An 18,451-nucleotide genomic window follows, 5' to 3' on the forward strand; every position below is an offset into this window, starting at 1 on the left:
TGATATCCCGGCTAGAGCGCTTTGATTTCTTCTTTCCCTGGGGTTCCTTCCCTCACTTGTTACTAGCAACTCTTCCTTTACATTTGAGAACAACATATTCTTTTCACAGCGGAATAGTCGAAACGATGACCGCTCTGCATCAGCAGTTCGCGCTGAAGCATTAACATAATCGGGGTATAAGAGCTTTAAGCGACTCTACCCTCGAGAACATATTCATAGGACCATTATCTCAGCTCATATCGGCCGTTTTAAGCCAACTAATCGGCCAAGAGTATTTCATTTGAATTGGCATTGGACTTCACATGCTGACAATGTTCCATTTACAACGTCAACCACATTTTTTTTTTCTCTCTTTCCACTCTTCAAAACCCAACAAATGATTACCTTTCACTTCACCTTAGTTTTTTATTTTATTTTTAAATATATTTATATAAATTTATATGTTTTTAGGGAATTAAAAACCATAAATTTTAATATATTTTTTAATAACTTTTTAGTATTATATATAATTTAATAAAAACTAAAAAAACAAAAGAAAAAAAGTTATTGGCAAATCAGATGAAAGAGAGTGAGGGACGGATACTCCATGCAAAAAAAATCTTTCACCTAAAGCACACCGGAAATGTATTGGTCCTGAATATGATTTCTTGTCCTAATCACCAAACTGAAGTATCTAAAATTGGTATACCGTCGAGCTTTATCACCAAAGTATTGATCCATATCACAACTCCATTGCACGTGAGCAATAACGTACTAATCATGTTTGGGGTCACTTGCCAAGAAAAAGGAAATTGTTGTTAACCATTAGTTATGGGTTTGTTTAGTGTTTCAACAAGATATTTAACAATTAACAGTGTTTTTATTCCCTTCTAATGTAGTTTTTGATAAAATTATTTCCGTAGTTTTCAATTGATTTAAGAACAAATTACGCGAATGGTCCTTTAGGTTTTGGATTTTTCCCTAATTTAGTCCCTATGGTACTTTTTTCCCTCAAATAGTACCTATGGACCATAAGTTGCACGCGTTTGGTCCCCGAGTTGGATGTCCGTCCATTCCAACGTTAAGCTGCTCCATTTGACTTGCACATGAGGGTATTTATGTCATTTTAGCCTAAAGGACCTTTTCTGAGCATATAAATTAACAACTATATCCATTAAGGCGACGAGGTTTAGTTTCAGACATTGACTTTACACTCTATCTCTTTCCCCAAGAAAACCTTTTGATCATCCCATCTTCTTCAATCGTGAGTTCTTATCGTCGTCGGTCGTTACAGTTCAACTGATTGAACGGTGTATCGAGGAAAATGGTGCTCACATTGTGGTCTTTACGTCCACGCTACACCCAACCACCTAACCTACGTAAAGAATATGGTAAGCACGGACCTTGTAATGCTAGGTTTTGACGAAATGTAATTTTTCTTTCCTCCATCATTAACATTTTATTGTTCTTGAATGTTCACAGGTTCTATTTCAAGCTTTTGCACATTCAAAATAAATCATGGAGGTTTGTTCACAAATACGGTATCTGGAAGGTCATACATAGATGGGCTTGTTGATCACTTTGATTTTGTGGACATGGATGTGTTTTCAGTCCACGAGTTAGATGATATGATGGCAGTTTTAGGGTACAATGATGGTGGTATAATGTTTTACCATTTCATGATCCCAGAGACAGACTTGGATAGTGGATTGTTACCCCTTGGCACCGATCAGGAAGTCATTTAGCTGGCAAGGTATGTGCTTAATCATAAGAAAATTAATTTGTACATCGAGCATGGAAATACTAGAGTAGTCCCTTACTTTAAGTCCCCATTGAAGGTTCGTATTGAGGAAGTTGAAGGGAATGATTCTCCTGAAATGAATAGGGTTAGAATGAAAAGGAAATCAATTGGGTCATGTAGTAAAAAGTTGGATTTGAATGAGTCCACTGATTTGTCAAAGTTAATTGTACCCTATGAACCTGTAATCAACAAAAAATACTTAGTTGATCGAGAGAATGATACCTTTAGGGGGTAGAGTTTAAGGATAACCATGGTAAAAAAGATGTTGACACAGGGGATGAGCACCAAGCAAAAGGGGATGTTGATCCAGTGGATGATTATGAGGTAATGGGGGATGTGGACGCAGAATATGGTGGGGGAAAAAATCTACATGATGTTGAGTTTTTTGAGGATGAATACAGTGGAAGTAAGGAAAGTGTTAGTGAGGGTCCTTGGAGTGAGGGTAGTAGGAGTGAGGGTAATATGACAGATGATGAGAGTGAGGACGAAGACTTCTTTGTGGATTTAGAAAATATTATAGATGATGTGGATGTCGATATGAAAGAATTTCATATACATGTTGATGAAGATGTTGAGTGGGTTCAAAAAAAACCACCAAAGAAGCAAATGGTAGTGGTGTTGACTTTACTGAAGGTGAAGATTTGGAGGTCATAGACCCAGAATCGTTTGAGTCACCTATTGTAGATGAAGATAACAACAGAGAGAGGATGTTGAGAGACATAAGAAAGGAAAAAAGTTATTCTGAGGGTGTAGTTCATCAAAAGGCTTTCACATTAGGACAGAAGTTCAAAACAAAGAAAGATGTGAAAGAATATATAAACAAACATGTAGTAGAAACCAAAAGGGATTTACATTTTGAAAAAAATGACAAAACAAGGATTAGGGCTAAGTGTATAAGAGTGGTCCCAGATATGAGTGGTGGGCCATGGACAAAGTCAAGGACTAGATTCAAGGACAAAACAGTAAATATGAAAGAGGGTAAATGTCCTTGGGTTGTACTGGTGTCTAGACCTTAAGAGACAGATGACTGGGTAGTGAACACCCTAGTTAGTGAACATCGGTGTGTGCAATCAAGAACCATTAAAGCTTGAAACTACAAATTCATTGCAGCAAACATTGTGATGCAAATTGAGAGTAATCCAACCATTCCAGTCAATGCACTTCAAGAAGATCTCATTCAAAAATTCGAGATGAACATGTCAAGAATGAAGGTACATCGGGCAAAGGAATTGGCTCAGAAGCATGTTTTTGGGGATTTGCAGAAACAATATGCTATTTTGAGGGACTATGGACTAGAGTTGATGGAAATAAACTCGGGTACTAATGTGAAGATTGATTGTTACAGTGAGCCAAATTTAAATTATGATACAAGGACATTTAGGAGAATTTACATTTGTTTAGGAGCATTAAAGGAAGGATTTAAGGCTAATCTAATGGATTTCATAGGGTTGGATGGTACTTTCATGAAAGGTCCCTATCCTGGTCAAATTTTGACTGTCGTAGGGGTAGATTCCAATAATGGGATATATCCTCTTGCATATGCTCTTGTTGAGAATGAAACCACCAATTCATGGACATGGTTTTTGGAACAACTTGGTGATGATCTGGAACTTTATGATAATTCAAACTTCACTTTCATCTCAGATAGGCAGAAGGTACATATACTTCAATTTAATTTGATATTGTTGTTATTTAGTCAACTAAGTATTGAAATATTTAAATAGGGTATCATTCCTGCAATTGCCAAACTTTTCCCTCAAGCTGAGCATAGGTTATGTCTGAGGCATATTTATGAAAATATGAAAAGGCAGTGGAAGGATAAAGAGCTCAAAGATTTGGTGTGGGCATGTGCAATTGCTACTACTTTAAGGCATTTTGAGAAAGCATTAGAAGAGCTAAAGAAATTCAAAGTTGAAGCTCATGATTGGCTGATACAGATTCCTCCAGCTCATTGGGCAAGATCTCATTTCTCAGGTTAGTACTTCATTTTTCCTTTATGTTAACATTTACTTGTCATTGTTAGGATTTATTCTCATTTTGTATTATATGACTAAACAGGGAGGGCACATACTAACATCTTGTTGAATAACCTGTGTGAGGTTTTGAATGGAAAAATACAAGGTGGTAGGGACAAACCTATCATTTATTGTTTGGAGTATATTAGAGAGTATTTGATGAAGAGAATTTGCAATGTCCAAAGAGAGATTGATAAATGCCATGGTCCTCTCACACCAACTGCCACAAGTCTTCTTGATCAAATGAAAAGACAAGCACAAAGCACAGGTGTATTTTCAATGGGGTTAAAACTCAAGTCACTGCTCATTGGGGTGATAAGTTTATTGTGAATTTGGATGAAAAAACAGACACATGTAGACATTGGGAAATTACATGCATTTTATGCTCACATGCAATAAGTGCAATATGGGACAAGATTCAACATGGAGCAAAGAATGTTCCTGAGTTGGAGCATTGGGTCCACCCATGCTACTGGCTAATTACATGGGCAGAAGTGTACAAACACAAAATTGAACCTATAAATGGTAGATTGATGTGGCCCAAATCACAATGCCCAACCAAGTTGCTTCCACCCAAACATGTTGTTCATGTATGTCTTCATATATAAATATAACTGAAGTTTTTTAAGAACAACAATTTAATCTTATGTACATTTGTAGGTAGGTAGGCCCAAAAAGAAAAGGAAGAGGGCATATGATGAACCTGCTACACAGGGGCATAAACTGTCCAAGAGGTGGACCACTGTCACATGTAGAAAGTGCAACAACAAAGGGCATAATTCAAGAACTTGTAAAGGTCAAGGTGGCCCTAATGACAAAAGAACTAAAGAAACAGGAGGATAGAAGTGAGGATGGGGGTGTTGTTGAGAACCATTAGGTCTTTTGATGTAATTTGCACTTTACTTTTATGGTTATGTTAACACCTATGTTTATGTACCAAAAAATACTTACTTTGGGCTCCTTATTTTGTATGGTCATGCATGTTGACCTTGAATCATTGTACACATAGGTAAAATGTGAAACAATGTCAACTACTGTTGTGATATACAATAACATTTTTGTTATATTCTTGTTCTTGTCAACTAGTATTTGTGATATTCAAAGTGTTTGGTCATGCATGTTGAATTGGTGTTCTTGTCAATAATATTTGATTGCACAAAGCCATGACACAATAACCTTGTTCTGAAATTAAACCATTTGATTACAAAAGACTATAACATTAAGACAACATTAACCAGAACATAATTTACTGCAGTCAAACTCAAAAAAGACACAAACATTACATAAACCATGGTACAATTTCCTATCTTCAGACTCAAAATAAGACCACCAGTACATTAACCCTATGACTACGACACTACTTCTTGCATTCAAACACCACATTCAGAGGCAACTTCGACCATGCTTCAAGTAATGAATTGCAAAAAGACCCCAACTGAAGAGAATGATTAACTTATACATCCTAGCTTGCAGTGTAGCTTGTTGAAGAGATTCTTGGAGCTTGTTCATAGACCTGATTAACCCAAGTATCACTTCCACCGATCTAGGGCACATCGGCTCATCAAATCACCCAATCCAACCACACCTTCTCTCATTACGAAGACAAGACAAAATCGCATTCCAGGGTTGCGATCTGACCAGGAAGTGACGATGGCTAGATCACGATTTCCACAAGCACATATCGGCATTTTCCTCAGCTTTCTTTATCTAACAGTAGTAGTGATCGATTAAATTAGGAGGAAGAACAAGAAGAAGTAATATAAGCGTTAATTTATATGTTCAGAAAAGGTCCTTTAGGCTAAAATGACATAAATACCCTCATGTGCAAGTCACATGGGGGCAACTTAACGTTGGAATGGACGGACATCCAACTCGGGGACCAAACTCGTGCAACTTATGGTCCATAGGTACTATTTGAGGAAAAAAAGTACCGCATGGACTAGATTAGGGAAAAATCAAAAACCTAAAGGACCGTTCGCGTAATTTGTTCTTTATTTAAATATAAGGGTAAAAAAAGGGAGTTGCATGTGATTAGGTTAGTTGGTGTAGTTCACATTTCCTTTATAGTATATAATTTTGTTCATGTGACCCTAATCTAACTTCTTGCTAGGTGACAGTGGGGAATTTTTAGTTTTATATTTTTCTCGCCGGTTAAAAAAGATATACTCTATACTAATCATGCTTCAACTATTACCATTGTCTTGAATGGTGGAAGTGCAAGTAATATTGTAACGGTGAGTACTATTTCTTTAATGTTTCATTTCTTCTAAGATTGTTTATACTAAATCTATCAAATATTTTGTAAATTTATAATCAATAAAGAAAACATATTGATGGATTAATCAATTTATGAAATTTAAAAAAAAAAAAAAAACAAATTGTATATAAAGCAACTGTCTTTCCACTTAAAGGTTTTAACTTGTTTCCAAATGTGCTTACACTATGAAGTATGTGATATATTGTTGGTGGCTATTGGACCACTGAGTTCATTATGTCCGGTAAAGTTTGTTCATCAACTTTTCATTTCAAATTTGAATTTTGATCGATGCATCCAACAAAATTTTGTTTTTTTCTCTACCGTATGTATTTTAAAATTATTAGATTATTAATAGCATTGAAGATTATTTGAATTAATAAATTTACTATATACTTCCAAAAGATATCAAAACAAATTCGTGCTTCATTTGTTCAAGTATCACTACCAAATAGTGGCTTGGGTTTGGGTTTAAAGCACCACTCGAGGAGTCAAGTTGGAAAAAATATCATTCCATCCACCTTTCAGTTTAAAATTTTGACTTCCATTAATAGCTATGATTCATTAATAGTAGAGAAATATTCAAAATTCTTAATGGTTTCACCACTAAATATTCGATTCTTTACTTACAATCTTACATACTTATGTTATTTGGCTAGAATATCTTTCCACCAAGAATAATGCAATTATTATAAATGTCAGATATTCAATAAATTGACGTTTTAAAAATCGTAGGTCTAATGAATATACTATAGTACCAAATAAACTCAGAATTAATTACAAACTAAAATAATATGGACGAATAAAATAGACAAAAAAATATATTATTCCTCTTTATATCTTTGTATTTGTTTCCTCCACTTATAGAGTCATTTAAAGGAATTATTAAAAGCATATTGTTGTTACGTAGCTTCTTGTGAGTAATCATGTACTGTAATATAATTTGAGAACACATGTCATGGCTCATATATGTATATATAATCCGTGTTTTGAGAAACAAAAATGAATACCTCATACGATGAGAAAATAGGTCTTCTTCTAGAAGGTTGTGTAGTCAAATATGGATCAAATAACGAAGTCAAAAGCAATTATTCCTAACTAAAGACAATCTCGGCCTAATTTGTATCAAATTATATCCATAGTTTAAAGGTTGATAGTAACATATTTTTAATTTGATCACTTAATTCACTAATTCTACAATAGAATCGTTATTTCAAATAACGTTGATTAAAAATATAACATGTAAATGAAATTTATTGGTTTTATATTGGTTTACGAAAGCGGGATGATCTTTATGATACTTTTTTAAAAATTTAAATAATTTTTAGAGTCATTAAATTTTTTTAAAAGTGTGTTGCTAAACACTTTTCACTTGCTCTATTCTATATTAGTAAACTAGTTTATAAACCATGAGATCTACGGCTATAAAATTAATTAAATTTTCATAATAAAAATTTATAATTATTAATCATTTATTTTAAATAAATTATTAATTATGAGATATATCAAATTTTTAAAGTTAATATAAATTCAAATTTAACATATAATTAGAAAATATAAATTTAAATTTTGAAATGACTTGCCTACTATATGACATATGACATATAGTAGAATGACACTTGCCAGCCAAATGAAGATTAAAACTATTCATTTATTAGAATAGAGATCAGTTATTTGTAAAATATATAAAAAAAGTAAACTATATAATATATATATATATATATATATATATATATATATATATATATATATATATATATATATATATATATATATATATATATATATATATATATATATATATATATATATTTCATGATAAAATATTTTACGCCGCTTATAGCATAGCATTGAATTTAAAACAATGTGGTCTACAAAAGATTCCCCTTTGCATGAATATGAAAACACTTGCATCAAAAAGTTTGGCCCTGTGCTATTGACACGTATTTTTGGACAGGAATCCTAAACTTCTTTAATCCACCTTTAGATATTAATAAATTCAATTGAATATAAATATATGATAATTAAAATTCAGTTTTACACCATGTTGTCTTTTTGTTTTTTGGTTTGAAATGGATTTTCTACTCTCTATTTGAACAACGGAAGTTGAAATATCGGGACATCCTTCCCATTCAGCGTCAGTGAATGAGACAAGAGATGAACATGAGGAGGGATAAATGTGTAGACCAAACTCCAAAGTCCCTTGAACATATATGAGGATGTGTTTTAAAGCAGTCATGTGTTCATTACGAGGATCATACATGAATAAGCATACTTGTTAGACTGCATACGTGATATCAGGTCTAGTAAACGTTAGGTATTGAAGGGCTCCTGCCAAACTCCTATAATGAGAAGGATCAACATATGGAGGACTAGATGAGGCGCTAAGCTTGAGTTTGGTATCAATAGGTGTAACAAATGGTTTGCAAGTCGACATACCGACAAAGTCAATAATTTCAGTTGCATATTTCCTTTGAGATAAAAAAAAAAGAATTTCAGTTGCATATTTCCTTTGAGATAAAAAAAGACCATGTTGATGGCGGTGGGCAGCAATTCCCAAGAAATAGCTTAATGAACCCAAATCTTTCATAGCAAATTCAGAATTGAGTTGTGAGATAATAGATACCCGTAGATTATCAGATGATGTTTTCAGAATGATAAGCAAAAGGTATGCCATGCCTGCTCCATTCTTATAGATAAACAAGGAGTGCTCCGATACGCTGTCTACAAATCCCATTTTCTGAACATAATTGGCAAAGCGTGTATACCAAGCCAGTGGGGCTTGCTTGAGCCCATATAGGGAATTCTTCAATAGACATACGTAATTTGGATGTGACTTGTATCTAAACTCCAATGGTTAATGCATATAGATGGTGTCATTAAGTTCTCCATGTAAAAAACGTTTTTTTACATATAACTGGTGAATAGACCAAGATTTGTATAAAGCAATACCCAACACAGTTCTGATATTCGCAGGCTTCACCACTAGACTAAATGTATCCCCATAATCAATGCCAACTTGTTGTGTTTTTCCATCACCTACAAGACGTGCTTTATGCCTCTCAAATGAACCATTAGAACGCTCTTTATGAGCAAAAATCCACATAGACCTGATAATATTAACATTTGGTGGTCGTGGTACAAGTTCCCACGTCTTATTTTTCATAAGAGCATTAAACTCATCTTCCATAGCATGTTTCCAATTCACATCATGAAGGGCAATAACAAGATTTTTTGGTAAAGGTGAACGAGAGACCGAAGTGGAAATATTAAAGGGAATTTTTGATTTAAAAATTCCATGTTGACTTCGTGTGACAGGTCGAGTAGACGGTGGAATTGGAGGTGTAAGAAGGATTGCCTGAGGTGAATTAGGAGGTGTAGGAGATGTTCAAACAGGTGGGGTGCATGCTGGCGGAGAGTTTGTAGGGTGGAAAACACCAGGAGAAGATGAGACCATGTGTTCATCTTGATACACATATGGAGAAATGTCATCATCCTGAAATGAATAAGAATTAGATGATGTTCTATGAAGTGAAGAAAAAGGAAATTTAAAATCATCAAACATGACATGTCTATTGACAATTATTTTGTTTGTTAACATATCACAACACTTATAGCCACATTGTGAGACTGGATGTCTCAGTTTACATTTTGCTTGTCCATTCTGTGGTGATGTATGAGGACACGAGAACCGAAACACAATCCATGTGTGTTGCAAAAATCCATAAACAAGGTGTTATTGATCTCATCCCCGTTGTCACACTGTAAAGATTTTATTTTGCAAGTAAATTGTGTTTCAACAAAGGCATGAAAAGTTTTAAACACATATAAGACTTAGGATTTTTTGGCTAGAGGAAATGACCATGTAAAGTTGGTAAAATCATCTACCATCACAAGGTAATATCGATGACCCATGGAACTAACAACATGTGATGTCCAAATATCAGGATGAATAATGTCAAATGACATAACAGTGTATGAAGTAGATGAAACAAATGGTAAATTAACATTCTTCCCAGATTGACAAGAAGGACATAAAACTTTATTATCAAGAGCAATACACTAAATGTCATTATTTGATCTAAGAAATTGAAAAAGTGGAGCTCCTGAATGGCCTAAGCGAGCATGCCATAGGCTTGGAGCGAAAGCAGAAAAAGCATAATGAGGAGCAGCTCTAGTGGTGACCGGATAGAGTTCCCCATGACTGTCACATCTCATTAGCAGGACTCCCGTCTGTAATTCCTTCACAGAAAATCCCTAAGGGTCAAATTCAACAGACACATGATTATCATTGACAAATTTTCGTACATAAACAAGATTTTTTTTTTTTACAATTTGGGGAACATGGAGGACGTTTTTCAAAGTGAACTGAGAATGAGGATGTTTAAGAGTAGAATGTCCATAACCATGAATTGGAATTAACTTGCCATTACCAACAGTGATATTTTGTTTGTTGCTCAAATTAAAATAAGATGTGAGATTACATGTACCTGATGTGATGTGGGAGGAAGCTCTTGTATCCATATACCAATTAGGATATGGTGGATTCAGTTCCAGAGTGTACATCACATATTCAGTATCAGTGTAAAACCTAATTCGTATATTAATATATAACAACTTAATTGGTGCGGAATCCCAATCAAGTTGATTAGCAATAAATCAATTAAGAACACGGATGAATAATCTCAATGCACACTATATTCGGTAATAGTCTAGTACAATGAAATCTCACAAACTCTCGAATCTCTCCAGCTCTCACTAAATTCCGAATCAATAAATTTTACAATGAACTGAGGAGCAACTATTTATAGCTAAACTGTAACATACATGTTCAATTATCGTGTTATGTATTTTTAAAAGTGAATAATATTATGAAATATTATATAAAATTGAAGTATTGAGTTCTAACAGATGGTTTTTTATTAAAAATGAAGTAAAACTATGTTTAGAATCAATCGGAAAATATTGGAAGTCTTATGAGATTCTAATCAAAAGACAAATATCGAAATTTAACGAGAATATAAAATTTGAAATAAGTAAAAATTTATTATTAAAAGTTGTAAAAAATCTCGTTAGAAACATTTAGGCGAAAACTTCATCGAAATTCGAGTCATAACGAAGAAGTTATGACCAATCGAAGATCCGCGACAAAACCAGCACGACGCCGAATGACGTAAAAAGTGAGTTTTTGATAAAATACTTTTTAGCCTTGGTGATCTAAATGAAAGTCTTATTATTGGTTAAACCGAGAATTTTCATAAAAAGGACGTCCAAATCTGACTTCGTATAAGGAAGTTATGATTTTTCGAAGTTTCGGAATAGCGGTAGACAGCTAAAACTCGAAATAAAGATCAAGTTATTTTTAGCCGATGCAACCTAAACGACAATCGAAGGTATCGTCAATAGTAGTGCAACGGTAAAAAGACAGACGAAATCGGACGTCAGATGAAGAAGTTATGAATTTTTAATGGACTTTTCCTGTCCCGGCCCGTGAAAAATATAATACTAAAAATGAAGTCAAAACTAGCCGACGGAGTCTAAATGAAAGTTATAGAGCATAATCTCACCTACGCGTGGATATAAAGAACGTTAAAACGGAGTCAGTATGCGAAAGATATGAATTTTTGAAGTTCGGAGCACAAACGTCGAGACCTGACTGCATTCACGATGTGAACACAGTGTTCATGACGTGAACTCAGTGAACGACACGTTTCGAGCCTAAAAGACACATGGAAAGCCTAGGGGATGACCGGGATCAAACCTCACGACGTGAACAAGCGTGGTTCACGTCGTGAATCTCGAAATTCAGCCTATAAATAGGAATCGAAGCCCTCTGGTTCTAGGTTACAATTTCTCACTCTCTCTCATTTTTTACTCTCTTCCAAGCTACTTTTAAACCCCCCCTAAAGTCCCGGTATCATCCCTAAAACCCGAAGCAAGTCCCGGTGCCCCGAAGTTCCTAAGAAAATCATCTTTCCAGTCGAAACTCTGCACGCATAAAGTCCGGATTTTAACTAAAATCCCCGGTTTTGTCATAGAAAGTCATTTTTTAGAGTTGAAGTACTACCCAAATTATCATTTATTCATTCGGTTATTTCATGGTGAGTTTAACATATATGAACAATTGTATGTTATGTGTTATATGTGATATATGCTTTCCTGAGTTATTTGGGTTTTATACTGTTGATCATGTAGAGCATGTCTCGTATCACTTCTGGTATTGGCTTTGAGCCTCTGGCCATGTGGAATAGATTTTACTCATAAGAGTCAAAACATCAAGAAATGCTATCTTAAGCTCTGGAATAGATTTTACTCATAAGATTCAAAACCATTAGACCAAAACTTTCCAAAACCTTAAGCTAAACTAGATTTATGCATGAGAATCATAAAGGTTGAAGCTTTATAAATCCTGGGGTTCCCAAATGAGATGGTAGTTCAGAATCTTCAAGCTTAAGCCACATCAATCCTTAATAAGAGACTTCTTCGTATTTAAGATACAACATTAACACCCAAAGACATTCAAGAGGTTCAAAATCTTCACAAATGGGGCTAGGTTTTAGAAATGATGCTTTGGAGAGGTGGAGGTTAAGTATGGAGAGGTTTCCAGAAGTTAAAGATCTTAAATAGGGCTTAAACCCTAAAAATTAGGGTTTTAGATCTGAGTGAGTACGCCCTGCATACTTCCTTGTACTCCCAACGTACTCAAGAGGGTTCCCCCTTCTTTTATTTAGGTACGCCTTGCGTACCACCAATCTGTAACGCCCGTAGATCAGGGCTAGTCAATTTAGAGATGATAAGCGTCAAAAATGACTTTTTGATAGAAGATTGTTTAGGATGAATAATCTTTACTAAGTTTTAGTATATGTTACAAGGATTCCGTACATATAAAGAACGCCGAAATCCGAGTTATAACGAAGAAGTTATGACCTGTCGAAGTTTCGCGACAGAACCGGCACGACACAGCGCGACGTAAATAGTGAATTTACGTTAGAGCGATATTTAGCCTTAGATATCTAAACGAAAGTCGTAGAGTTCGTTAAACCGTAAGCGTGCATAAAAAGAACGTCCAAATCTGACTTCGTTTGAGGAAGTTATGAATGTTCTAAGTTTTGACTTAGCGGTATGCAGCTCGAATACTCGATTTGAGACCGAGTGGTTTTTAGCCGAAACAATCTAAACGAGAATCGAAGATCTCGTTAATTGTAGTGAAACGATGAAAAGATAGGCAAAAACGGACGTCAGATGAAGAAGTTATGAATTTATAACGGAGTTTTCCTGTCCCGGCCTACTAAAAATAATATAAAAGTAATATATTTATAATATGTTAAAATTTAAATCAAAATTAGCCAACGGAGTCTAAACGAGAGTTGTAGATCATAATCTCACCTTCGCGTGGATATAAAGAATGTCGAAAACGGAGTTCGTATGCGAAAGTTATGAATTTCTGAAGTTCGGGGCGCGAAACCCCAAAACTGTCAGAGTTCACGACGTGAATACAGTGTTCACGACGTGAACTCAGCATTAATGACTTCTGGAGCCTGACAGACGCAACTTGCGATGACGCATGCAGTGACGACTGAACTCACGACGTGAATATTTGAGATTCAAGACGTGAGACCTGAAAATGGCCCTTTAAATAGAAATCGAGGGTCAGCCGGGTTTGGGTTGCTCCAGCTCCTCTCTCTCACTCCCGATACCCTCTATAGCCATCCCGAAGTACCCCTGAAGCCCCGGTTTCATCCCGAGACCCGAACCAAGTCCCGAAGCCCAAAGATCCCGAGAAGTGAGATTCCCGAGCCGAAGCTCTGCCCGCGAGGAGCCCGGTTTTGTGAAGATCTTCCAGATCTACCGAAGAATACTACTTCTACGAGTCGTAGTGTTGTCCGATCATCTTCTAATCAAGTGAGTGTGTAGTTACTTTTTTCTAAACACATAAATATTAAGTATTTGCTATGAAATATGTGCTATGTGTATAATATAAAGATGTTTATATGTGTGAGCGTGTGGTCACTTTCTTCTAACACATAAATATTAAGTATTTGTTATGAAATACGTGCTATGTGTTTATATATTGTTTGTTTATTTGAGATATTGGTGGAATGGATGAATTATATAGGTTTTAATGAATTAAACTGTATATGTAATTTATATCTACAAATATGTTAGGTAGGACATGGGTAGATGAGATCCGTGAGTATGGATCAGATCAAGAGGTTAGTTTTAGATCCGTTAGTATGGATTAGACCAAGAGGGTAGTTTTAGATCCGTGAGTATGGATCAGGTAAAGAGATAAACTTGCTATTAGTCCGGGAGTATGGATTAAGACTAAGTTAATTGTCCCTAGTCCGGGAGTATGGATTGGGCATAGTTATAGATCCGGGAGTATGGATCAGATATGGATTAAGATTAAGTTAATTGTCCCTAGTCCGGGAGTATGGATTGGGCACAATTATAGATCCGGGAGTATGGATCAAATTAGGATTAAGGTATAGTTAATTGCCCCTATTCCGGGAGTATGGAATGGGTACAATTATTGATCCGGGAGTATGGATCAGATCAGGAGGTTAGTTTTAGATCCGTGAGTATGGAGCAGGGGAAAAGGTTAGTTTTAGATCCGTGAGTATGGATCAGGTTAAAAGGTTAGTTTTAGATCCGTGAGTATGGATCGGGGGAAAAGGTTAGTTTTAGATCCGTGAGTATGGATCAGGTTAAAAGGTTAGTTTTAGATCCGTGAGTATGAATCGGGTGAAGAGGATAGTTTTAGATCCGTGAATAGGGATCAGGTAAAGAGGTAAATTTTAGATACGAGAGTTTAGATCGTGTCGTTGTGAGGATCAATGGGGTGGGATAAGAGTTGCCTTTATATGGTGAAATTGTACAAGTTTGAATGTTCTATATTTATAAATATATGATATAACATTGTGAGATGAAAACCCTATATGCTCACCAGACTCCCAAGCCTGACCCACTCAGTTTTCTTTGTATCACAGGTATCGATACGAAGACATATTTCACAGAGAGATTTAAAGGAGATATAAATCATTAGTGTAATTGAATGTAAGTTCTGTTTATGCTTATATGTCTGTATCGGAACATGACATCCCGAGGTTTTATTATTAAATGAAAATACATTCTCTTTGAGAAATGTTTTGATAAGTTATTATCATATCTTGTTTTGGGAACAAATTCCGCAACTGTTTTCTTTAAAAGATTACTCTGGTTTTATAAAATAAAGCATAAACAAATCGGTCTTTTCTGGCCGTGAAAATGGGGATGTCACACAATCCCATTTTCAGCTTAACTTCAAACAGTCGTAACTTCTTTGTTCCAACTCTGTTTTTGACGTTCTTTGTATTCACGAAAAGTTCTTGAAGAGCTTTACAACTCTATCTTGTTACTTTTGGCTCACCACTGGTCGAATATAAAACCTTAACCGTCGCAAGTGTTGTGACACATAGATTTCCCCATTTCACCCTTGTTTCCAATACACGATTTAAAGGCATATACCTCCTTACCAACAATAACCTCTTTCATTAAAGTCCAAACCTTACTTACTTAGAGCCCCAAAGCCTTCACATATCTGAATTATGATCCGCACGCCCTGAATCACAGAATGATCAGAAACAAGGTGTTATAGTGTGTGTCTGTGTGTGTTAATTATATAAATATAATAAATAATAGCAATGATTTTGAGTTTCCAAAATTCATGTTTTTAAGTTTTAGTATAATGTTTTTGAGATTTGTTAACACTTTTGTTTTTAACATGTAAAATTATGTTATCAATAATTATTTTTAACTCAAAAAATAGTTTCTTTAAGCCCAAAGAAAAAACTTCTTTTATCTCGATAAAAAAATATCCCAAAAGCAATCAGGGACGAGGAACGGAGGCCAGGGCGGGGGGTAATCCAGGAATTTGGGGGCGGGGGCGGGGGATGCAACCCGCGTCCCGTTTGCCCCTGTTAACATTCATGCCAGAGGCGCTGCCTCCGGACCCCTGTTCATTCAGCGGTTTCGTCCCTAAATGACTGTCTACTTTGAATTTTGAATAAACTTAAACAAATTTGCACGCCGCACATACCTTACTTGTTTAATATTTATCAACATTGATTTTAGCAATAAATCAACCTATTACACATGAATACAATTAATGAAATAATTCACCAAATTAGTAAAAAGAGATTCTTCGTCTTACTGTGTAAGTGATGAAAGTCATATAAATAGAAATGTGAAAAAGAAGTTTCGAGATGGTTAGGGCTTCTAAAAATCTTATAGTTCTAAAGAGGAGGGACCACAATGACAGAAGTTTGTAACTTCATTTTTCATTCGAAATTTGAAAGTTATGGTTGTTTTTGTCTTTTGTTAAATTAATAATCATTTTTGTTATATGGATTTGAAAGTTACACGTTTAGACACCCGAACTCCATTCTCTTCACTTTACCTTATTCATCCCATCATTTTTCTCTATTTAAATAATAATATCTTTAGGTAAGATAGGGACCAAGCACGTAACAAAAACAAATAGTAGGGACCAAACGCGTAACAAAAACAAACAGTAAGAACTTTCCGAGTTAAAAAAATTAGTTAGAGATAAAACGCGTAAATTACCCCAAACCATAGGACCATTCATGTAATTTACTCCTCTAAAAAATAGAAAAAGTAAAAGCGGGTACAAAAAGAGGAAACGTAAAAAGAAAATTAGTGGGGCAAAGAAAGCAAAGCACCGACTACTTTCTGAATTACTTGTAGCTTTTTACCTTTTTATCTCATTAACCATCTATTTTTCGTTTCTCGTAATTTCTTGGTGGACCTTTTTATTTTCTTTCTCCAAACTTTATACTTCAACGAATATAATCGAAGTTTTCATTAATTTAGGATTTTTTTAGACTTTTTATATCTCTTATAAATATATGACAAGTTGATTGTTTTGAAAATATTTGAAATTTATAAAATAAACTAGATAAGAAACCCCGCTTTACGTGTTAAAGAAACCTGATGGAAGACATTAGGTTAAAAAGTATGTTATTGTTTGACCGTCGCTCTTGAAGGAGATTCTTGACGATTTTGTCCTTGGTCTTCTTATGTTGCTTGTATGAGGTATTGAATTTGTGGTAGATATTGATCGTTTGGTTCGTCATTGGTTATGTGTTTGTTGTATCTATACCTATTCAGTTAACGTGATTTGCCTTTCTAGTAATGACGCGATTTCTTATATAGAGGTGGTGTAGTGCTCTATTTTTCTGCTAGTGTGGTCATTGTCTAAAGTGACTGTGTATTGAACTTGTTTTTTTCCTTCAAAGTACATTGCTATTTACTGCATTTACCATCTAAATATAAAAATGAACCTAATGACAATGTACTTCGGTTTTTGGTAAATAAAAAAAAATTGAAGAAAAAACAAAATAAAATGTGTAAATTCTAACTACATTGCTATTTACTGCATTTACTACCTAAATATGAGAAAATGCAACAAATAGCAATGTACTTTAGGTTTTGTTAAAAAAATAAAAAGAAATTGTAAAAAATTGAGTTTGTAAGATGACCTTGTTGTAACAATATTTAAAACTTTTGACTAATGGCATCTGCATAAAAGCTTCTTTCCAAGCTCTACCTCTCAACTCAAACCGAATTTAAGAAGCCTGAGAAACGTAAAAAGGATTATGATATTCATTGCGAATTTACTTTTTTGCCCTTTTGCAAAGCTAAATACATTAAAGAAACTCGATTTAAAGGAAAATCAAGTATATGTGCAATGTGTTTGGTTGAGATTAGACCGGCCATAACAAATGATGCATGTCATCCATGTTTAAAGACAAACTTCTAGAAGATCATCTGCTTTACCCTCAACAAAACCTTTCAGCAAATGGGTGAAAGTAGGAAACCCTGTTGTTCCATTGATTTGCCCATAGGGGATATATACAATACAATCAGGTCTATAACTATGGAAACACGTATACATGAAAATAATAAAAGATATTTACAATAAAACATAATATATATCTAATATATCAATATATATATATATATATATATATATATATATATATATATATATATATATATATATATATTGACTAATACACCCCCGCAGTCTGACCGATGGTAGCAATCCGAAGACTGGACTTGAACTTCTGAAATAGAGGCTTAGGTAGACCTTTGGTAAAAATGTCCGCATATTGATAGTCAGCAGGAATATGAAGAACCCGAATGGAGCCGATGCGCACTTTATCTCGGACGAAGTGTATGTCGATTTCCACATGTTTGGTTCGTTGATGTTGCACGGGATTCCCTGTAAGATAAACGGCAGAAACATTGTCGCAAAATATGATTGTGGCTTCCCGAGTAAATACAAATAGTTCTGTCAAGAGATTCCGAAGCCATGATGTCTCTGCAGTAGTGTTTGCA

General features: G+C 34.8%; 3 protein-coding genes across 3 annotated transcripts; 1 reads left to right on the forward strand and 2 right to left on the reverse strand.

The window, feature by feature from the left end:
- Positions 1-2,691: 2,691 nt before the first annotated feature.
- LOC111877612 (uncharacterized) lies at positions 2,692-4,638 on the forward strand. Its single transcript, XM_023874130.2, has 6 exons — positions 2,692-2,758; positions 2,891-3,435; positions 3,505-3,754; positions 3,839-4,063; positions 4,144-4,385; positions 4,456-4,638. The coding sequence occupies exons 1-6, from the start codon at positions 2,692-2,694 to the stop codon at positions 4,636-4,638; spliced, it is 1,512 nt and encodes a 503-aa protein (XP_023729898.2).
- Positions 4,639-8,327: 3,689 nt separating this feature from the next.
- LOC111877611 (uncharacterized mitochondrial protein AtMg00810-like) lies at positions 8,328-8,726 on the reverse strand. The gene has a single exon (XM_023874129.2). It carries the CDS (start codon positions 8,724-8,726, stop codon positions 8,328-8,330), a length of 399 nt encoding a protein of 132 aa, XP_023729897.2.
- Positions 8,727-8,906: 180 nt separating this feature from the next.
- Positions 8,907-9,239, reverse strand: LOC111877610 (uncharacterized mitochondrial protein AtMg00820-like). Its single transcript, XM_023874128.1, has one exon. The coding sequence runs from the start codon at positions 9,237-9,239 to the stop codon at positions 8,907-8,909; it is 333 nt and encodes a 110-aa protein (XP_023729896.1).
- Between the last annotated feature and the right edge of the window lie 9,212 nt (positions 9,240-18,451).

The sequence above is a fragment of the Lactuca sativa genome, chromosome 3, assembly GCF_002870075.4.
Source record: "Lactuca sativa cultivar Salinas chromosome 3, Lsat_Salinas_v11, whole genome shotgun sequence".
NCBI classification, from domain to species: Eukaryota; Viridiplantae; Streptophyta; class Magnoliopsida; order Asterales; family Asteraceae; genus Lactuca; species Lactuca sativa.